Source organism: Nerophis lumbriciformis, linkage group LG32 (assembly GCF_033978685.3).
Source record: "Nerophis lumbriciformis linkage group LG32, RoL_Nlum_v2.1, whole genome shotgun sequence".
NCBI lineage: Eukaryota > Metazoa > Chordata > Actinopteri > Syngnathiformes > Syngnathidae > Nerophis > Nerophis lumbriciformis.
This window is the reverse complement of record NC_084579.2, coordinates 14,175,717-14,188,785: the sequence shown is the minus strand read 5'-3', so window position 1 is coordinate 14,188,785 and position 13,069 is coordinate 14,175,717. Positions and strand designations below refer to the sequence as shown.

The 13,069-nt window shown below is 33.2% G+C and overlaps 1 protein-coding gene across 13 annotated transcripts in view; it reads right to left on the bottom strand.

Annotated features, from left to right (window-relative positions):
• Nucleotides 1-1,404: 1,404 nt before the first annotated feature.
• The window catches only part of dnm1a (dynamin 1a), a 136,295-nt gene continuing 124,630 nt past the window's right edge, over nucleotides 1,405-13,069 (bottom strand). For 5 of the 13 annotated variants that reach the window (XM_061927134.2, XM_061927139.2, XM_061927143.2 and 2 more), the window contains one exon: nucleotides 4,144-5,116. In XM_061927134.2, the coding sequence (XP_061783118.1) occupies nucleotides 5,086-5,116 (31 nt within the window). In that variant the 3' untranslated portion in view covers nucleotides 4,144-5,085. Of the gene's footprint in view, nucleotides 2,020-4,140; nucleotides 5,117-11,209; nucleotides 11,249-12,319; nucleotides 12,348-13,069 lie in introns of those variants that run through there. The other 8 variants (XM_061927145.2, XM_061927136.2, XM_061927146.2 and 5 more) reach the window with 5 other exon arrangements.

Sequence of the window (13,069 nt, the reverse complement as noted above, 5' to 3'; positions counted from 1 at the left end):
TATATATATATATAAAAAATACTTGAATATATATATATATATATATATATATATATATATATATTTACCCAGAATATTATACTATATATATATATATATTTAATATTATATATTCAAATACAACAATGAGTAGAGAAGTGTTATGTGTGTAAATGTGTAAATAAATGAACACTGAAATTCAAGTATTTCTTATATATATATATATATATATATATATATATATATATATATATATATATATATATATGTAAAAGAAAAGAATTTCAGTGTTCATTTATTTACACATATACACACATAACACTTCTCTACTCATTGTTGTATTTGAATATATAATATTATATATATATACATAGTATAATATTCTGGGTTGGAGTCAATAACCAGGCGAGGTGATGAAGTTAATTCTCTTTACTTATTTACTTACTTACTCTTTACTTACTTATATATATATATAAAGTATAAGTATGCCTAACATGTACAGTTGAACGGTGGATTATTTTGCCATCTGCAATACACCAACTTGTCCACAAGAGAGCACAACTTCCTTGTGCGCTTTCTACCTGGTGTAATTCACTAATTCTGCCACAAGAATAAGTACACATTTTACAGTATGCAATTACACGTTTGCGTAGTAGTAGAATAATAACAATGCCAAAAAACAAACAACCCCGAGATTTTAGGGGTTTTTTTTCCAAATAAATTTAAGGAAAAAAAAATTGTAAGATTAAAATAATGAACTGTTAAGCACTGTAGTTTTATAGAATATTATTTCAATAACTGTTTTCACTCAACTATTTGACACTGTATTTTTTTTTACATTATTTACCATTAAAACTATGTTGCAAAAACATTACTTGTGCCAATTTGTCAAGTTATGTACTGAAGATTGTAATATATTACAGTATATATATATAAATGCATGACAAAAATCCCAAAGTTGTCTAATTAAAATAATGACAATTAATCAATATAAACTGTAATTTTTAAAATATTATTTCTTACTAAATTCACGATTTTGCAGACACATTATTTGCATTGTTTTAGATATTGAAGATGTGTTTTTAAAATATCCTTATAAAAATTAAATTGCTTATACATTTTGTGTACTTAAATTATATAATAACATTATTATATGTATTAAATACAATTAATATTTTCAAAAATATTATCTCATGTCATAGTTTACCCCGTAACTATTAACATTATTTTCAATATTTTTTGATAGCATATCATTCATGATGATCATAAATGTGTGTACAAAAAGAAAAACAATCAAAAAAGTAATGATGAAAAATATATTTTTTTGAATTTAAAAAAATTATAAAAAATTAAATTTGCATTAAAAATAGTGTTTTTGTGTACAATATTTGCATGAGAACAAAAAAAATACACACTATGTTTAGTCAGTATACTGCAGTTTTTATTGAGTGAACAAATAGGGTCCTTCATGTTTTCATCCACACTCGGACACAATATTATTATCTTGGGAATGAGGAAACAAACATCTAATGTTGGTATCAAACATCCTGCCAACATGATTATTAATATTATTATCATTATTGTACACACATCACTTCAATATGTCTGCAATACACACTCTTCTAATTAGCACGACACATATTGTATGTACATGGTGGAACAAGCAACAAAGATATGATGAACAAGGTCCAAACACAACACACCACTATTGAAGAAGAATGAGTGAACATTTCATCCAGAGAATCATGAAGGGGACAGGAAAAAAAACAAGTGAAGATCATTTTTGCAGGAAAACCAAAAATCTTCCTCTTGTTGCCAGCAAAGAAACCTGCTACATATTGCACTTTTTTGTATCACATCCCGCCTTCTTTGTAACAAGTAACAGTTCCTTCCATTCATTCATTCATTCATTCAAAGCTTTCATTTCATTTGACATGAACAAAAGATTTGTTGGTGTTGCATAGAGGAGGATGATGAGGAGGAAGGATCCAGGCCTCGCTCATGAAGAAGGGAACGAAAGAGTCTTCTAGGGTTCAATTGCTGTTCAGAAAGAAAACAAACAAATGACGTCATAGACGTAGTAAAGGTCAACAACAAACCCTCTTAAAGAAACAGTACTTTTTTTTCCTTTTCTTTTTTTTTTACATCCATCATCACGTGACCGAACATGGCGTGCTTCGATCAAATAACACAACAAGACCAACAGTGAAGGAGAATAACGAGAAGCAGGTGAGGTCCAGGAGCTCAGCAGCTGATTGGCTGATTGGTGGACACGCCCACTGAGGCTAGTCAACACAGGTGTGACCAAAATAACCACAAATCAACTAAAAGTGCACAAAACTAACATAACAATATTGTTACTTTTGTTTACCTACTATCATTTTCGTATTATTTGACATAAGAAAAACAGGTTGTGTTCATTTTATAAGATCAAAAGTTTATAAAATATACTTTATCCTTTGAAATAATTGTACTAAAACATGGAAAAAAGCAACAAATTTGTTTTTTTAGTTCAATCTGAGATCATATGGAGGTTTTTGTGGCCTTTTTAATAAACTAATGTAATTAACAGATACTCAAGATATAAACTCATTAATATCAATCAAATTGTATCAAATAAAAACATAACTAAAATGATAAATAAAAAAGGATTTAAAAATATGAAATCATGTATTGTTTGTCATGAAATAATTGACATTTTATTATTTTTCTTAATGATTTAGTCCATGACCAATTTATATGTTTCATGGCCTTTGAATACTTAATTTATTCAAACACCAAAACATGTGACCAAATCAGCAATTAACATATAAATAATATTAAAATAAATTCATAAAATGTGAAATATTGTTGTGTCTTTTACATGACATATTTCAAATTAATGAAATCTCATTTTAAAATGGTTTATTTGATGACCTTTTAATACTTACTGAATGTGTTCAAACAATAAAGAAGTGACAAAATAGATGACTAAATTAGTAATCAACATGTCATTAGGATATAAATTAATTAATACAAATGTGAAGTATTTTTGTGTATTTTACATAAAATATTTCAAATTAATAAAATCTCATTTTAAAATAATTTATTTAATTACTTACTGAATTTATTCAAACCATAAAAAGGGGAGAAAATAGACAGCTAAATCAACAATCGACATGTCATCAGGATATAAATTAATGAATGAAAATGTGTAATATTTTTGTGTATTTTACATAAAATATTTCAAATTAATGAAATCTCATTTTAAAATGATTTATTTAATTACTTACTGAATTTATTCAAACCATAATAAGGGGAGAAAATAGACGGCTAAATCAACAATAAACATGTCATTAGGATATAAATTAATTAATAAAAATGTGTAATATTTTGTGTATTTTACATAAAATATTTCAAATGAATGAAATCTCATTTTAAAATGATTTATTTAATTATTTACTGAATTTATTCAAACCATAATAAGGGGAGAAAATAGACGGCTAAATCAACAATAAACATGTCATTAGGATATAAATTAATTAATAGAAATGTGTAATATTTTGTGTATTTTACATAAAATATTTCAAACGAATGAAATCTCATTTTAAAATGATTTATTTAATTACTTACTGAATTTATTCAAACCATAAAAAGGGGAGAAAATAGACAGCTAAATCAACAATCGACATGTCATCAGGATATAAATTAATGAATGAAAATGTGTAATAGTTTTGTGTATTTTACATAAAATATTTCAAATTAATGAAATCTCATTTTAAAATGATTTATTTAATTACTTACTGAATTTATTCAAACCATAATAAGGGGAGAAAATAGATGGCTAAATCAACAATAAACATGTCATTAGGATATAAATTAATTAATAAAAATGTGTAATATTTTGTGTATTTTACATAAAATATTTCAAATTAATAAAATCTCATTTTAAAATGATTTATTTAATTACTTACTGAATTTATTCAAACCATAAAAAGGGGAGAAAATAAGACGACTAAATCAATAATCAACATGTCATTAGGATATAAATTAACTAATACAAATGTGAAGTATTTTTGTGTATTTTACATAGAATATTTCAAATGAATGAAATCTAATTTTAAAACGATTTATTTAATTACTCACTGAATTTATTCAAACCATAAAAAGGGGAGAAAATAGACGGCTAAATCCATAATCAACATGTCATTGTGATATAAATTAATTAATAAAAATGTGTGATATTTTTGTGTATTTTACATAAAATATTTCAAACGAATGAAATCTCATTTTAAAATGATTTATTTAATTACTTTCTGAATTTATTCAAACCATAAAAAGGGGCGAAAATAGACGACTAAATCAATAATCAACATGTCATTAGGATATATATTAATGAATAAAAATGGGAAATATTTCAGTGTATTTTACATAAAATACAGTAATTATAGTAGCCTCATTTTATTATCTTTCTCATTGATTTGTTTCATGACCAATATATACTTCATTTATTTAAGTACCAAAAACAGGAAGAAAAGCATAAATTAATCAATAATAATACATTTTTTGTAAAATAATAGTTGATGAAAATGTTCTATATGAATTTTTTTTTAAACATGTTTTTTAATTAATTAGCATCTGAAATAATGCAATTAATTGTCCTTAAAAAAATGTAAACTGTGAAATGGAACCTTAGATAATCATAGTAAATTAATGGATTAATGATCTTTGTCATAACTAACTTATTTATTTCATGACTAACATATTTGATGACTTTTGCAATTAACAGCATTTTTCATTATTTAATGGCATTCTATTATATTAAATAAAATGTATCCCCGTGGAAACGCTTCCAGTGTCATAAATAAAGTTAACCTTACATTTCAGACATATGCATGTGTCAAATATTCCCTCCTTGGTGTCTTACAGAAGTAATATACTGTATTTGTACAGTATGTATATTCAGAGGTCTATCATGCATGTTGTGTGGGGGGGAGGGATGGCGTGGGGTCGAGGGTCAGGGGTCGGCCTTGCAGAAAGGTAGGAGTCGCTGCAGGAAGGTGGCGCTGTTGCCCTGTGGCGTCGTAGGGGTGGATGGAGAGGAAGGGAAGGAGGAAGGTTGCCGGTCTAGTGGGTCGGAGAAGGCGGGGGTCTCCGACTGTCGGGGGACACACAGAAAGAGGGCGGGGCCACATTGAGCATTAAAAAGCAAGAAGAAGAAGTCACATAAGGGGAAGCCCTGACGACACATCGTCTCTCGGAGAAATGTGTCGGCTAAAATTCGTGACACAACAACCATCTGTCACGCATTAGTGAGGACCACACTTTGTTTAGCTTGTAGCCTTTAGCTGCTAACGGCTAACTTAGCTCCAAAGGTCTTTAATAAAATCATCTCGCCTAAGTTCAGCATGTCCCTGTCCAACCATTTGTTGTTTATAACATTTTGATTCTTATATATCGAAAAAAAATCTGTTAAAAACATGTCGAAAACAACATTTTGTAACCTTTAACCAGCTAGCATAGCTTGTCTTAGCTTAGCTTAAAAAAGGGGTTCATTACATTTTTGACTTTGGGGTCTAACTTTTCCACAACAGAATGAATAATTTTACTCTTGATTTTAGTTCAATAATTACATCTAACCTACTTACAGAGATTGTGACTTTAGGCCAGTGGTTCTTAACCTGAGTTCGATCCAACCCTAGGGGTTCGGTGAGTCGGCCTCAGGGGTTCGGCGGAGGTCGAGACACACCCGACTCATCGTGTAAATAAATACTTCTCCCGATCGTCGTATTACGGATACGGCAACAGCAGAAGTCACACTGGTTTTCAGGTGTGTAATTTGTTGTGAGTTCATGCACTGTGTTGGTTTTGTTCTTTGAACAAGGTGATGTTCATGCACGGTCAGTGACGTGCAGTCACTAGAGGCAGGTGAGGCGGGGCCTCACCTGCCATCATGGAAAGAAAAAAAATGTTAAAAGAAAAAAAAAAAATTTAATTGTTATATGTATCCAGTGATTATACTATAAAGTTATTTTCCATTTAACTTCACCAGTTTTAGATTATTTTTATTCAAAATCGCTGAATTTTCACATTTGCCGTTCAAATACTGAGAAGAACAGCAGCCAGTTGAGGCACGTCACTCAGTGCCGCAACATGGATTGCGCAATGACTCGGCTAACTGCTGGCCTGCTGTGCAGTGAGACTGTATTGCTATATGAATTATATTATACATTTCCATAGTTTAGTTAGCTGAGGTATATAATGTACAGTGTATTTTGTCAACAACTGTATGTGTGTGAAGTATTTCTTGTGCTGAGCGATCATAAAACGGCTGCAAAAGACGCACTGGCTGAGGCTCGCCTCCTGCACCCCCGCCGTAGAATTGTTATATCAACTAAAGCCCACACTTAAACTTTCCACGTGCAAGATTGAATCTATTTAAAAAAATTATTTCATAAGAAGCCAAAAAGTGCAAAAACAATAATGTTGGTGTTGGAGGAGTTGTGAATGACTGCAGGGACACAACATTAGATACACCTGCAGACTGCAGGTGTACCTAATTCACAACTCCTCCAACCCGAACATTATTGTTTTTGCACTTTTTGGCTTCTTATTGAATAACTTTTGTAACCTATTTTCATGGGCTTTCCTCTTTGTGATGTTAAGTTCATGTTATGCGCTGTTATACAGTATATGCCTTGAGCTCTTATTTTGAAGGCGCTAAGAGCGGAAGTGATGTCACGTTGCGGAGGTTTTTAAAAGAAGGTAAATAAAGTGGTCCTCGTGTAAACTGGAGCCTCCGTGTTTGTTATTTTGTAGTTTCATACAGTATAGGCGACATTTATAAACCCTCAGTTACACTTTTTTAAATAGATTCAATCTTGCACGTGGAAAGTTTAAGTGAGGGCTTTAGTTGCGGCGCATGGACTTAATTTCTAAGTAAAGGTAAGACCATAATAACGTTTTTTTTATTAAATGTGCTTTTTTGTGTGCTACAGTTTGTATGTGTAAAGTTAAAGTTAAGTTAAAGTACCAATGATTGTCACACACACACTAGGTGTAATGAAATTTGTCCTCTGCATTTGACCCATCCCCTTGATCACCCCCTGGGAAGTGAGGGGAGCAGTGGGCAGCAGCGGCGCGGCGCCTGGGAATCATTTTTGGTGATTTAACCCCCAATTCCAACCCTTGATGCTGAGTGCCAAGCAGGGAAGAATGCTGGTATGAGCTTTTAAACATAACCCGTTAACTGCTGCCAATCAAATGATGAATAAGATACTCTTTAGGTTTCATATGTTTGTAAATCTGACTGTGATGAAGTCAGTGCCTCACCAGCCATCAACCTCACCGCATGTCACTGTGCACGGTTCATTTTGAGCACCAGTAAAAAAACATATAACTTTGTCTTGAATTTGAAAAAATTTTTATTTTTTTTTTTCACTGAAGAAAGGTTCGGTGAATGCGCATATGAAACCGGTGGGGTTCGGTACCTCCAACAAGGTTAAGAACCACTGCTTTAGGCTTAGAGCAGACTGATACTAATACTAATCAAACATACTGCATAAGAAGGGACTAATAACTGATGAAAAAATAAATGTACGTACAAATATGTAGTTCTAAAATAAATCAACTGAATTAATAATAAATAATAAATATGTTTCTAAACCAGTGGTTTCGATCGAACCCTAGGGGTTCGGTGAGTCGGCCTCAGGGGTTCGCCGCGGAGGTCAGGACACACCCGACTCATCGTGTAAATAAAAACTTCTCCCTATCGGCGTATTATGAATACCCCCAAACAATGTTCCCTCTAACTCAGTGGCCTAGTGGTTAGAGTGTCCGCCCTGAGATCGGTAGGTTATGAGTTCAAACCCCAGCCGAGTCATACCAAAGACTATAAAAATGGGACTCATTACCTCCCTGCTTGGCACTCAGCATCAAGGGTTGGAATTGGGGGTAATGTCGTACATCACCAAAAATGATTCCTGGGCGTGGCACCATTGCCCACTGCTCCCCTCACCTCCCAGGTGGTGAACAAGGGAGATGGGTCAAATGCATAGGACAAATTTCACCACACCTAGTGTATGAAAATCATTGGTACTTTAACTTAGATGCGCACACTGTGGCCACACCAGCAGCACACCTGTCCCAAACCAGACTAAATACCAAGTAAATGACGCCAAAAGGGACAAGCGGTAGAAATGGATGGATGGATGGATGTTTTATTATTATAATCAAATTTCCATGGGGTTATTTTCTAAAATAAGTGTTTTGGCCCACTTACAATGACAGTAATTGTTTTTCATGAGCTGTGTACTAGTATTGTATGTCTGGGTGGGGGTCCTGCTATGGAAATCATTTGTACCCCTTTCCGATATCGCATTTAGTTCCCACTAAAACGTTCACATTTTGCACAATGAAATGTAAACATGGGATCATGTGTACATTCCTGTAACGTTCTGTTTGTAAAATATATCTTTATTAGTATTTATTTAATACAATAACATCATTTCATGATTAATATTCATAAATTAAGATTAAATTATGAAAAAAACATTTTATTTTTCACTAGAGAAGGGTTCGGTGAAAGCGCTTATGAAACTGGTGGGGTTCAGTACCTCCAACAAGGTTAGGAACCACTGTTCTACACTAAACTGGCAATAAAATTAAAGTTCAATAAAAGAAAAAAAATACATCTTTAACTTTAATCATAATTTTTGCGCTTAAGAACGTCTTCTTCGGTTTGTTTGAGATTGTCATTACTGCCACAAGTGGTAAAAAAAAAAGTATTGCATACGGACCACAGCTGAGAAACCGATATTTATTTGGCGGCACCCCGAGGGATGCTCGCAGCCCAACTATGGTTAAGAAACACTGGCTTAAAACACTCTAATAACGCCTAAAACACGTCATTAATTGTAAACTTAACAGTTTTTAAAAAAAATACAAATTTAAAAATTAAAAACATTCTAATATGCCAATTACTCTGTTTTGTGACCCCTTTACATCTAGCTTTAAAATAAATCAAGATAACAAATGTGTAATTATTATTTTTGCTTTCATAAAGTGGAGCACAACAGAAATAACGTAGAAGGTGGTTAAGTACACTTTAGCCTTCAGTTAAAAACAATATAATGTACCGACAAACTACTGTACAGAAGCATTTTTGATTGATTGATTGATTGAGACTTTTATTAGTAGATTGCACAGTACAGTACATATTCCATACACTGCAAAAACTGAAATCTAAGTAAAATAAGAGTGATATTTGCTTATTTTCTGTCTGATAAGATAATTCTTCTCACTAAGCAGATTTTATGTTATGAGTGTTTTACTTGTTTTAAGGGTTTTGGTCCTAAATGATCTCAGTAAGATATTACAGCTTGTAGCTGATATTTGATGAACTATATTGAGTAAAACATGCTTGAAACTAGAATATCAACTGATGCAAAGCTGTGTCATCAACACTCACAAGTATAAAACTACTTTTTTAAAGTAATACTTTCTTATTTCAAGCATGAAAAAAAATATATCGAGATGTCAAAAAATCGTGATGTCAAGAAAACGGCACTAGCATTTACTTAATTTAAGAATATTTTTCAACATATTGAGCAAAAAGGTCTCTTTTTTTTCTACCAAGAAAAGTGCACTTGTTATTAGTGAGAATATTCTTATTTTAAGGTATTTTTGAGTTCATTGAGGTTAGCTAATTTTACTTGTTTTGGAAAGTCTTGACAAGCTGAATTTTCTTATTCTATTGGCAGATAATTTTGCTTAGTTCAAATAAAATACCGCTCATTTTATTTGATTTTTTTCTTGTTTTTGAACACTGACTTTTTGCAATGTACAATTGACCACTAAATGGTAACACCCGAATACGTTTTTCAACTTGTTTAAGTCGGGGTCCACGTTAATCAATTAATTCAAATAAAATACCCCTAAGTTTTGTATTTTTTTTTCTTGTTTTTGAACACTGACTTTTTGCAGTGTACACCGTAAATTCTGGACTATAAGTAACTACTTTTTACCTACACTTTGAACCATGCGGCTTATAAGAACGTGCAGCTACTATAAGGGATTTTCTCCGATAACAGCCATTCTAAAAATAGTTAAAAAACAAAAACAAAAGCAAATACACCTAGAAAGTGTGTTATTGTTTTTGCCTAACTCAGTGGCCTAGTGGTTAGAGTGTCCGCCCTGAGATCGGTAGGTTGTGAGTTCAAACCCCGGCCGAGTCATACCAAAGACTATAAAAATGGGACCCACTACCTCCCTGCTTGGCACTCAGCATCAAGGGTTGGAATTGGGGGTTAAATCACCAAAAATGATTCCCGGGCGTGGCCACCGCTGCTGCCCACTGCTCCCCTCACCTCCCAGGGGGTGATCAAGGGTGATGGGTCAAATGCAGAGAATAATTTCGCCACACCTAGTGTGTGTGTGACAATCATTGGTACTTTAACTTTAACTTTAACTTTAACAGCAGTAACTAGTTAGCATAGCTTAGCATAGCTTGGGCATTAAAGTATTGTTAAAGTAAATACTGGTTGGATTTTAGCAAGTAATTCGCTGTAAACCTCACACCATGACTTCCACATTTTTTTTATATAGTCAGTCATAAAGTACATTTTGTGGTTATAAAGAGAATCTGTTAGCTCTAAGTTGCTAAAAAAAGTTTAGTATTTTAAAAAAAAAAATCAATTCGAATCTTTTAATTATGATTCAAACATTAATTTTAAAAATCTGTATAACCCACCAAAATAGCCAATACCAAAATAATAGGTCAAGAAACATTATGTCAACAGTTAGCAATGGAGCGCTACAAGCTAATAGCTAACTCACTTATGAGCCCATAATGTCTTACATTTTGTCTTATGTTTGCTTTGAACTGGTCACAAAATGGTTGAAAAAGGCTGGGGTTGAAGGGATGTTATGTTATGTTATGATACATCACACAATTAAATCAAAGTCACACACAACAAAACAAAATGGAGGCTCGACGATTAGCCTCCATTTTTAACGTTTTTTTTCCAACGCTGAAAATTCTATCACCGCACACTTTGGACTGACAAATATCAACACACACTCTTTGAAATGTGTGTGTTCCCATGCAGCACTCTGAGAAGAGAACAAAAAAAAAAGTGAGTGGAAGAAATAATTGAAGTATTGAGAAGAGAAGGAGGAGGAGGAGGAAGAAGAAGGCGGCCATGATGGATGCTGTTATGATGCTTAATAATGGCGGACAACACCCACGTACCAGAAAGGGGTTAGTCCTCATTGGTCAGTGATAGTGATTCTGTGGGGAAGAAGCGTGGTTATATGTGCTCGGTGATGGACGTGTGGCGGAACAATAAAGAAAGAAGAGCTTAGCTTAGTGCAGGGGTCGGCAACCCAAAATGTTGAAAGAGCCATATTGGACCAAAAATACAAAAACAAAACTGTCTGGAGCCGCAACAAATTAAAAGCCATATTACATACAGATAGTGTGTCATGATATATACATTGAATTGAGATGACTTAAAGGAAACTAAATGACCTCAAATATAGCTACAAATGAGGCATAATGATGCAATATGTACATATAGCTAGCCTAAATAGCATGTTAGCATCGATTAGCTTGCAGTCATGCAGTGACCAAATATGTCTGATTAGCACTCCACACAAGTCAATAACATCAACAAAACTCACCTTTGTGCATTCATGCACAATGTTAAAAGTTTGGTGGACAAAATGAGACAGAAAAAGAAGTGGCATAAAACACGTCCTAGAAAGTCGGAGAAAGTTATACATGTAAACAAACTACGGTGAGTTCAAGGACCGCCAAAATTAGTAGGACAAAACGGCGCTCGCCAAATATTTGAGTCAGTGAAGCATGTTTAATATAAACAGTGTGCTTTATAACAATTAGGGAGGTTTGTGTCATGTTTGTCCTCCTACAGAAACCATATTAAAACAAAAAATATATTTTTTCCCCCTCATCTTTTTCCATTTTTCATACATTTTTGAAAAAGCTCCATAGAGCCACTAGGGCGGCGCTAAAGAGCCGCATGCGGCTCTAGAGCCGCGGGTTGCCGACCCCTGGCTTAGTGGAAACAAACAAAAACACTGTTAAATAGGGATAGGGTTAGCTAGCTAGCTAGCAAAGGCACAAAGAAAAGACCATAAACCGACAAGACTTTGTTTCCTCAGCCGTCACTCCGCTCACTAAAATGCACAACAATTCCAACTTTTGGACACGAGGTGAGACAAAGTGACGTCATTCTGTTAGCGACAGTCCAAACACGAGGAAGCCATCTTGGTAAGCTAAGTCGTATCTTGTTAGTTCTATTTCTATATCCTAACAAATGTATTCCTCTTGTTTATTTACCTCCTCCTCCTGGTGTCTTCACATCCCCCTTAGCAACAGAGAGCATGACAATGTGGATATTTAACAACGACACTTCTCATGAGAATTTAGTAGGGAATCGTACAAAACCACACTGCAAAAAGTCAGTGTTCAAAAACAAGGAAAAAAAACCAACTAAAATTAGGGTCATTTTATTTGAACTAAGCAAAATTATCTGCTAATAGAACAAGAAAAGTTGGCTTGTCAAGACTTTCCAAAACAAGTAAAATTAGCAAACCTCAATGAACACAAAAATACCTTAAAATAAGTATATTCTCACTAATAACAAGTGCACTTTTCTTGGTAGAAAAAAAAGAGACCTTTTTGCTCATTATGTTGAACAATATTCTTAAATTAAGTACAAACCCTGTTTCCATATGAGTTGGGAAATTGTGTTAGATGTAAATATAAACGGAATACAATGATTTGCAAATCCTTTTCAACCCATATTCAGTTGAATATGCTACAAAGACAACATATTTGATGTTCAAACTGATAACCTTTTTTTTTTGTTGTTGTAAATAATCATTAACTTCAGAATTTGATGCCAGCAACACGTGACAAAGAAGTTGGAAAGGTGGCAAAAAAGACTGAGAAAGTTGAGGAATGCTCATCAAACACTTATTTGGAACATCCCACAGGTGAACAGGCAAATTGGGAACAGGTGGGTGCCATGATTGGGTATAAAAGTAGATTCCATGAAATGCTCAGTCATTCACAAACAAGGATGGG